Source organism: Camelina sativa, chromosome 12, assembly GCF_000633955.1.
Source record: "Camelina sativa cultivar DH55 chromosome 12, Cs, whole genome shotgun sequence".
NCBI classification, from domain to species: domain Eukaryota; kingdom Viridiplantae; phylum Streptophyta; class Magnoliopsida; order Brassicales; family Brassicaceae; genus Camelina; species Camelina sativa.
This window is the reverse complement of record NC_025696.1, coordinates 14525265-14535012: the sequence shown is the minus strand read 5'-3', so window position 1 is coordinate 14535012 and position 9748 is coordinate 14525265. Positions and strand designations below refer to the sequence as shown.

General features: G+C 40.4%; 3 protein-coding genes across 3 annotated transcripts in view; 2 read left to right on the top strand and 1 right to left on the bottom strand.

Annotated features, from left to right (window-relative positions):
- On the top strand, positions 21-1094 carry LOC104731734 (uncharacterized protein At4g02000-like). Its single transcript, XM_010451212.2, has one exon. It carries the CDS (start codon positions 21-23, stop codon positions 1092-1094), a length of 1074 nt encoding a protein of 357 aa, XP_010449514.1.
- Positions 2265-4353, top strand: LOC104733516. The gene is made up of 4 exons (XM_010453088.1): positions 2265-2931; positions 3054-3170; positions 3248-3516; positions 3778-4353. The coding sequence occupies exons 1-4, from the start codon at positions 2265-2267 to the stop codon at positions 4351-4353; spliced, it is 1629 nt and encodes a 542-aa protein (XP_010451390.1).
- Positions 8563-9748, bottom strand: part of LOC104731733 (probable methyltransferase PMT14) — a 3683-nt gene continuing 2497 nt past the window's right edge. Inside the window, exons 5-8 of the mRNA XM_019233946.1 lie at positions 9531-9748; positions 9357-9434; positions 8913-9196; positions 8563-8781 (exon numbers count right to left, since the gene is read on the bottom strand). Of these exons, the coding sequence (XP_019089491.1) occupies positions 8929-9196; positions 9357-9434; positions 9531-9748 (564 nt within the window). The 3' untranslated portion in view covers positions 8563-8781; positions 8913-8928. The remainder of the gene's footprint in view (positions 8782-8912; positions 9197-9356; positions 9435-9530) is intronic.

Here is a 9748-nt window from a genome sequence, read left to right as displayed (position 1 = left end):
AAAAAAAAAAAAAAAAAAAAATGGAGAAAGAGTTGTGGGATGAGATTCAATACTTTGCATTAGGGAGAGATGACCCTGAGCTTTTAATTCCAAACTCTGACTATGAAGAAGTCCAAACCAGCAATAGATTAAGCTTGATTGCCAGACCTCTCAACCCAGTGGATCAGAACTTATTCGAAGTAGCTGACAATCTTCCTACACTCTGGGGCCTATCTTCCTCTGTTCACGGCAGAGTTTTGGACGATCGCTTTATACAGTTTCGATTTCAATCAGAAAGAGACTTGGTCTCAGTCCTAAGAAGTCAACCGTGGAGCTTCAATAGGTGGTTTGTGGCACTGCAGAGATGGGATGATTTACCAAGACTAGACTTCTTAACATCAATTGATCTCTGGGTTCAAATCCGGGGTGTTCCTTTACGCTATATCTCTGCCAAAACTTTTCGCAGGATAGCTAGATCCTTAGGAGACCTGGTGGAGCTGGACTTTGAAGACTCAGTTACAAACCAAGTTTCATTTATAAGAGCGAAAATCAAGGTTTCAATCACTGACCGCTTCAGGTTTTTTAGAAGATCGAGGTTCCAATCGGGAGATAGAGCGATGCTTGGTTTTCAATATGAGAAGATGGAAAAAATTTGCACTAATTGCTGCAGAATTATGCATCCTTCTTCCAGGTGTCCCTTTGAACCTGTTAATCCTAACCCTTTCAACAATCCCCGTAATCAGGATCAGCAAAGAAGAAATGAGGAGTTCGAAGAGATGGACCCTGCTCATATGTCACAACCATCAAGCCCAGTTGCGCAAGTCCCTGTCCTCAAAGAGGTGATGCAGGAGAATCAGATATCTCAACCTAAGAAGAAATCAAGTCCTTACTTTGCACTGGCCTTTCCTCACTTTGAGCTCTCCGGAAAAGAAGAATCAACAGGTTCGAATTCAGATGGTGGTTATAATCCCAAGTTCCAATCTAAATTTGAAGTAGGAGAATGCTCAAAAAGAAGATTGGACTTTAATCCAAAAAATGAACTACCTATGAAGAAAAGATCCAATTTACCTGATCGTGAAAGAAAGGGTACTCGTGAACCTCCAAACCCTATCTAACACTCTGTTAAGTTCTGTCAAGAATAACTTTTTGGTTCAGCAGTCTATTTTCAGTTTAGGCATGATGGCCTATTAAGTTCGCTTTTTTGGAGTTGCTGATGGCATCAAACTGGATGACAGTTATTAGATTAGGATCTCGCTTAACCCTTTTTTTGATTATACAGTAACGTCATCTACACTTGTAATCCCCAGTTTTAACCTTTGCTCTATTGTAGTTTACCTTGTGGCTCTCTGTGTAACATGCCTTGTTTCAGTTGGTTAACAATAGCCTGGGTTCCTAACCATTGAAAATTAATAAAATTATCCTTTTGTGTAAAAAAAAAAAAAAGATGATTACGTATCTTATTAATGTTACTCTATATATTTTTATGCTTCGGCTGATAAATATTAATCATGACTCCTCACTTATGTTGTGTACCATTACCATATTGTTTTTTTTTTAACTGTCAAAGGTAATTAGGTAGGACTATTTTTCTCTATTAATTGTACTCTATAGTTTAAAGATATATTATGAATTATTAGGCTTAGGATATATCTAAATCTTCTATGTCCTATATTCTCGTAGATACGATACCATCGTCTAAGCTAAGCACCTTTGTATAAATACTTTGTGCTCATATTGAATATAACAACACACATTACATTCGTATATCAACTCATTATATGGTATCAGAGCATTAAGCTTCTGTAACCTAATTTTCTTTACAATTCCTCCCGCCACCGCCATTGTTCTTCAACAACCATCATCGCCGCTAAATCTCTAATAAACGCCACTACTGCCGTTATGTGTTAACAACCGCCGTCGCTGCAACTCTTTCTGTTTATCTGCTTGTTTTCTACAACTATCCGATGGCAACTCCTCCACAAACACAAGTGGTTGTTGCACCACCACCATCAACATATACACTAAGTTCCTCTGAAAATCCGGGAGCTTTGATATCTTATGTGATTCTACAAGAAGACAATTATTCTGAATGGGCTACCGAGCTACGCAACTCGTTGCAAGCTAAACATAAGTTTGACTTTATTGATGGATCCATTCCAAAACCTACCGCTGACCCTGACCTGAGCTTGTGGCGAGCCGCGAACTCTATGATCGTGGGTTGGATTCGAACTTCCATTGATCCTAAACTTTGATCCACCGTTTCCTTCATCGCCGAGGCATCGACAATGTGGGAAAGTCTTCGTTCCCGTTTCTCAGTTAGCAACGGTGTTCGTAAACAAGTTCTTAAAGACGAGATCGCTGGATGTAAACAGAACGGTCAATCCGTTTTGGAATACTATGGTCGTTTGTCGAAGTTATGGAAGGAGCTGCAGAACTACAAAAATGGCTGTGACTGTACGTGTGCTGCTGCTACGGGTATTGCTCAAGAACGAGAAGAGGACCGAATCCATCAGTTCCTGTTTGGTTTAGATCTTCCTCGTTTCAGCAACATCCGATCAACAATTACTGGAGAAGACCCCAAGCCCCCGCTTACTCAAGTGTACTCTCAGGTTATTCGAGAGGAACAAAATCTCAATGTCGTGCAATCCAAGGAACTTGTCCAAACAGAGGCGGTTGGTTTCAACGTCAAAACAGAGGTTCCTGCTCATGCTGCTGCTGTTACAGGTCCTCGCTTCCGTGATCGTGCCTCTCTATCATGTACACATTGTCGACGCCAAGGTCATGAAGCATCCGAATGCTTTCAGCTTCATGGTTTCCCGGAATGGTACTTTGACAACAAAGGTGGTACTCGACCGGATAACAGAGACACTTCCAATCGTTTGTTCAGCGAGGAAGACGTCCAACAAGGGGTGTTGGTCGCGGTCGAGGTCGGGCCAACAATGCTCGCGTCGTGTCTCCTAATTAAGGTGGCAACAATCAGATAACGCAACTCATCAACTTTCTTGAAGCTCAACGTTCCAACACCTCTTCAGAAACGTTGTCGGGTAAAACTCATTTGTCTGATGTTGTTTTAGATACGGGCGCCTCTCATCACATGACGGGTGATATTTCTCTTCTGGTTGATGTCTTTGACATAATTCCCTCACCTGTTACGAAACCTGATGGTCGACCATCACGAGCTACCAAGTGTGGTTCACTTCCGATGAGCTCCGCTTATTTACTCAAAACATTTTGTTTGTTCCTGATTTCAACTGCACTTTGATATCAGTTTTGAAACTTCTCAAGCAAACTGGTTCCATTGGGACTTTTACTGACACTCTTTGTTTCTTACATGACCGTTTTTCGAGGACTTTGACTGGAACGGGTGAAGAACGTGAGGGAGTGTACTACTTTACGGGAGTGTTGGCTGCTCGGTCTCACAAAGCATTAGCGACTCTTGAGGCGTCTAGTGGGTTGTGGCATCGTAGGCTCGGACATCCTTCACCTGGTGTTTTAGTTTCTTTAACCGAATGTGTTGATTCTCCTAGGAACATTGAGGTTTTAAAAAGTTGTGACATTTGTTTTCATGTTAAGCAAACAAGAGATGTTTTTCATGAGAGTAATAATAAAGCAACGAATTGTTTCTCACTTGTTTATTGTGATGTATGGAGTCCTTATCGTACTCCTTATACAACCGGTGCTACGTATTTCCTAACATTGGTTGATAATCACTCTCGCGCTGAATGGACATACCTCATGTCTGCTAAATCCGATGTCTCACAATTAATTCGAAATTTTTGTGCTATGTCTGAACGTTAGTTTGGAAAATCGATCAAGTCTTTTCGTACTGACAATGGCACTGAATTCATGTGTCTCTCTTCATACTTTCAAGAACATGGCATCCTTCATAAAACATCATGCGTTGAAACTCCTCAACATAATGGACAGGTAGAATGCAAACACCGCCATATTCTCAACGTTGCTCGTGCATGTCTCTTTCAAAGCCATATGCCGGTCAAGTTCTGGGGAGAAAGCATCCTCACCGCAACTCATTTAATCAACTGCACACCGTCGTCCGTGTTACAAAACAAGACTCTTTATGAAGTCTTATTTGGCCATCGTCCGTCGTATGATATGATCCACACATTTGGCTGCTTATGCTATGCTCATCATCATTCTAGGGATAAGGATAAATTTGGTCCTCGCAGTCAAAAATGTGTCTTCATTGGCTATCCATATGGTAAGAAGGGATTGCACTTGTTTGATCTTGATACCAAGAAAATTTTTATTAGCCGCGATGTCTGGTTTCAAGAGGAGATTTTTCCGTTTCTCCACCATTCATCGTCTCCGCCTCCTCCTTCGTCACCACAACTCGTCGTGGTTGATGATGACTAGGTGTCACCACCCTTACTACCCCGGCGGTTGCACAACCTATATCTCTTCAAGAGGATTCTCCTGTGTTGGCTCGAGTGTTAACCCTGGTCATGACACCCGTTTCTCTTTCGGTTTCCCTTGACATGGAGAGCTCCGCCTCTCCTTCCTCATCTCTGTTTCCTCTTCCTGTTACGGATCAGTCGGATGATAAGTCACCGTCTACACCCGGTTTACCAGAATTGTTGGACAAGGGTCATCGCGAGAAGTTTTATTCTATTCTGCTTAAAGATTTTGTTGTCCCTCCTGTACACTCCTCCTCTCACGTTCTCGCTCCTGACGAATCATTGTCCTCCTCTACGGTCTCTGGTAAGATACTATACCCTATCTCGTAGTATTTATCTAATGAGGGCTTCTCCGCAAACCATATTGCTTTCATGGCATCAATTTTAGACAGCAACAAACCTCGCCATTTCAAGGATGCGGTTATCATTAAAGAGTGGTGCAATGCGATGCGATGCGCAAAGAAATAGAGGCACTTGAGGCTAATCATACGTGGGATGTCACTGATTTGCCACTGGGGAAGAAAGCCATTAACAGCAAATGGGTGTACAAGTTGAAGATTAACTTGGATGGTTCTTTTGAACGTCATAAAGCCCGCCTTGTGGCCATGGGTAATCATCAAAAGGAAGGTGTCGATTTCAAGGAAACCTTTGCTCCGGTTGCGAAGATGACAACCGTACGTTCTCTTCTTGGTGTAGCCGCTGCCAAGAATTGGGAGGTTCACCAAATGGACGTTCATAATGCCTTCCTCCATGGGGATCTTGAGGAAGAAGTTTACATGAAGCTACCTCCAGGTTTTAAATCCAGCGATCCCAATAAGGTGTGTCGCCTTCGTAAATTGTTGTACGGTCTCAAGCAATCGCCTCGATGTTGGTTCTCCAAGTTGTCAACTGCACTTAGCGAATTCGGATTTAAACAAAGCTACCAGGACTACTCTTTGTTTACTTTGATTCACGGGGATGTTATTCTGCATATTCTTGTTTATGTTGATGACTTTGTTCTTGCTGGGAATAATCTAACGGTTTTTAACAAGTTTAAGGTGCAGCTCAACAATTGTTTTCACATGAAGGACCTTGGCAAGCTGAAATATTTTTTGGGTCTCGAGGTTTCACGTGGCAAAGACGAGTTCTGTTTATCTCAACGGAAGTATGCTCTAGACATTATCCACGAGGCTGGTATGTTAGGTGCAAAGCCAGTTTTGACTCCAATGGAACTCAATCATAAGCTTGGTTTGGTGAAGGATCCGGCATATGCAAATCCAGACCAATATCACCGCTTAGTAGGCCGTTTTATCTACTTAACCATCACTCGCCCGAATTTGAGTTATGCTGTGCACATTCTTTCACAATTCATGAAGATTCCTCTTGTTGCTCATTGGGAGGCTGCTCTACAACTTGTTAGTTATCTCAAAATCTCTCCTTCTCAAGCCATTTTTCTACGGTCTGACAGTTCTCTCACTCTGACTGCCTACTGCGATGCTGATCATTCGGCGTCTCTTTGCACTCGTCGGTCTCTTTCTGCTTACGTTCTATATCTCGGTGACTCGCCTATATCCTGGTGGACAAAGAAGCAGGATACAGTGTCTAGTTCGTCGGTCGAGAATGAGCACAGAGCCATGGCTTACACTCTCAAGGAGGTCAAATGGTTGAAGGGTTTAATGGAGGATCTAGGAGTGGATCATTCACACCCGATTCTTTTGTACTATGAAAGTCAGGCGGCCATTCACATTGCTGCAAATCCAGTTTTTCATGAGCGGGATTATCATCAGGTGCGAGATGCAGTTCAAGATAAGCTAATCACTACTGAACACATTTCAACTAAGGACCAAATGGCTGATCTTCTCACTAAGTCGTTGCCCACACTTATTTTTCAAAATTTATTGTCCATGTTGGGTGTCCGAGATTTCGTCCCACCAACGTGAAGGGAGTATTAGGCTTAGGATATATCTAAATCTTCTATCTCCTATATTCTTGTAGATACGATACTATCGTCTAAACTAGACACCTCTAAACTAGACACCTCTGTATAAATACTTTGTGCTCATATTGAATATAACAACATAAATTACATTTGTATATCAACTCATTACATGAATCGGTGTGATTAGGTTTAGAAGAATAAGCCACATGTTTTTATTGTCACGGAACTATAAGCCAAACAAATAAGTGTGTATGGATGGAAGTACACGTATGACGTATATTTTTATAAGAAAGTTATGATTCAAACGGGAGAGTATGGAACTAATAATTGAATGAAACAAAAAAAAAGTTTCCTTTACAGACTCATCACTAAGACGAAAGTGGTAGTTGTATTTTTACTATTTATTGGTCCTTTTATTCCATCCATGGCCATTATATTTTCCTATCCTTCAAAAAGTTTTTTTTTTTGTCATCTGATGTTAATATTGATAATAAACGTGAAAGATACATGGATTACAAACTTCAGTCGGCGGAAACATGAATATCCCCGGAGTCTAAAAGCCCAAACAAGGGGGGTCTAAACCGACGGACGAAAGGAAAGTCCCCGGAAACTAAACAGAGAGCTAAGAACTTTAAACATACAAAGCATAAATTTTAAGCCTCAAATCAACAGAAATTGCAACCAAGGTTTAAACACAAAAGCAACAAGACTTCACTCTTAAGAGAGACGCTAGCTCAAATTCAACAAATCAACTTCTTCTTCTGAAAATCCAAAGAATGAGATTTATCAATGATGTCCTCTAGCATACCAAAGATAACAACCACTTCCTCCTATCAAGATGAGAGCCGACCTCTCCAAACCAAGAACCCTAGACCTTCATAACCCGGCAAGCAAGAACTTAGTTGAACTTCAACCACTTCCGGATGCGACGACAATAACGACTCTGCGCTATCAAATTACGCCTAGAAAGAAGTCTACACAACCCTTTCAGATCTCTACCCGATCTGCAAAGCAAAGACAAGGAGCCAAGCCTACCCACTCGAATTAACCCTTCTTGCGAACAAGAACACCATCAAAACGAGCCATATATCATTCACTGCAATCTCCACCCCGAATATGAAAATCTGTAAACTTTGAGACTAGCATCAATTTCAGAGAAACCAAAGCACCTGGAACAACCCAGATGGAAACCAAAGGCTGAACCAAAGAGAGAAAGAGCAAACTAAAAGATGATAGCTTGAGGGAAACTGGTGAGAGACCACCCAAAACCACATCCGCGGCATAGTTACGATGAAAAGCACAAAGCAGAAAAAGATCTAGGTCGAGAAAAGCAAAGAGGCTGAATTTATTAGGCAAAAGAAAACCGTGAATCTACCAGATCCGGCATCACCCTCTCTGAACTACCCTCGAACCCTAGAAGATCTGACCCACCTTCGACCGCTTCCGCAAAGACACCCTTTCACAACCAGAGTTCACCAGCAACTCCTCAATCGAAAACCAAAATTCAGCAAACAAAGATAACAAAACAAAAGAAAGACAAAGAAAAGAACTAGAGAGCCCTCTCACAGCGCCGTGGTGGCCGCCGGAGAGGCAGAACTGAGAAAACGAATTTGTAGCGGCGGCTTAACCTAATCGTCGCTTAGAGAGAGAAAAAAGAGATGTTTTTATCCTTCAAAAAGTTATTCCTAGTAATAATTTGCCTCTTTTTGTTTGTAGCTAAGGGTCTCAATTTCACAGCCCATAGTTTTATTCGAACGGAGCCTAGTGTGGACTAATTCGTTTTGTTTAAGCTTCATGTGTTAACTTAAAAAGTTAGATTGTGTTTTTAGAGATACATATTCGTCTAAAACACCTATGATTATATATCAATCTTTGTAAAATGCTATTTTGTTTTAGTTAATAATGTAAGAAATACAACATATATTATATTAATGTATGATGCAAGTCACGAGACAAAAGGTGCCCCATGACAACTATAGCTTTGTTCCAAAACAGTAATATCCATTTACGTACATCAACCGACCGACATTTGAATCAGTTTCCCTACACTAATGTCATTGAACTATTATTGATATTTTCCTACAAAACTTCTAGTTTTATCTAATTTAAAATTATATAAAAGTTTCCATTTATATCATAGTCTTTTTCCTTCAATACAAAAGACTATTATTATAAAAAAATGTCAAGGTCACATCATAAACTAGCGTCCAAGGTGTCCAAAACGCTTCAAACTATCTTGCCAAACACATGGAACTATTAAACTTTTTTTTTTCCTTCAAAAATAAAATTAAAAACTAGGGAACAAAAATAAAAACACAAATGCACATATTCGTCTTGATCATCATCTATATTGTATTACAGCTTTTTGACACCTTTCTTTCATGGAAAAATTCTGATTCCTTCCTTTTGATAAGAATTTTTCCAGGTGTTGTAAAATAGATCTACACTTCAAGCTTAGTAAACCTTCACCTGATATCATACAACAACAAAAAAAAAAACAACTCAATCATAATACAGAATTTGGGTTTAATTGATTTGAACAAACTTTGTGGTTAAACCTTGTAAATATGTAAAAGTACAGGGACTGTAAAATCCAATACCTGAGGAGTTTTGTTTTTATTCTTCTTCACTATTCTCAGAAGAAGAAGAAGACGACGGAGAACTCTTTCCATCGTCGCCGGCGACCCAATACTGCTTAACGGCGACAAGAATCTTCTCCGGCACGAGAGGACCGTCTTCGTGATCCATCAATTTAGTATCCCATCTCATTCCATCAGCGATCTTCCTCACATCGTTCAAAACATCAACCTCATCCCGGAATATCACAATCCCTTCCGGCCGTAAAATCCGATCAGTTTCTAGAAGAATATCTTCAAGTTTGCAGCTGCGAAAATGAAACTAACCCGTTACTTAACGAACCCATGTAGAGAACATAACCATTCAATCACTAGCTCTCTTAAAGTTTCTAGCTTTAGGGTTAAAGTTACTAATTTTCATAAAGTTTGTAGCTTTAGGGTTTAAGGTAGGGTTTGTAATTTTGTTACCTGTGCTGATACAAGCTGAAGACACCACTAGCATGAATGAAATCGTATGTTCTTGGATAAGTTGAAAAGCCTTCACACCTGTAGAGATTTGAAAAAGTTGAAAGATATTGGAAAACAATGTAAAGAACTATTGAAGGGAGAGAGATGAAGAGTTGTGTATAGATATGTTCTTACCAGTCATGGTAGATACCAATGAGACCTCTCTCATAGACAACACTCAATGTGTTCTTGTTAATGGTTGGAATCACATTCATAACCCAAGATTTAGGCGATTCAAGAGCAGCAGCGAAACCACCAAGTCCAGCATTCATGTCCATCACATTACGGTATCTAGTGGAACCTATCAGTCTGTTGATTCTCTTGTATGCAGTCACTCGTTTCTTCCATAGATT

Excerpts from the sequence above, each read along its gene's own strand:
- LOC104731734 (XM_010451212.2), top strand. The coding sequence starts at position 21 with ATGGAGAAAGAGTTGTGGGATGAGATTCAATACTTTGCATTAGGGAGA.
- LOC104733516 (XM_010453088.1), top strand. The coding sequence starts at position 2,265 with ATGTGGGAAAGTCTTCGTTCCCGTTTCTCAGTTAGCAACGGTGTTCGT. Across the intron at positions 3,171-3,247 it reads ATCACGAGCTACCAAGTGTG|TTTTGAAACTTCTCAAGCAA; the intron begins GTTCACTTCCGA and ends CTTTGATATCAG. Across the intron at positions 3,517-3,777 it reads ATTCTCCTAGGAACATTGAG|TTTGGAAAATCGATCAAGTC; the intron begins GTTTTAAAAAGT and ends TCTGAACGTTAG.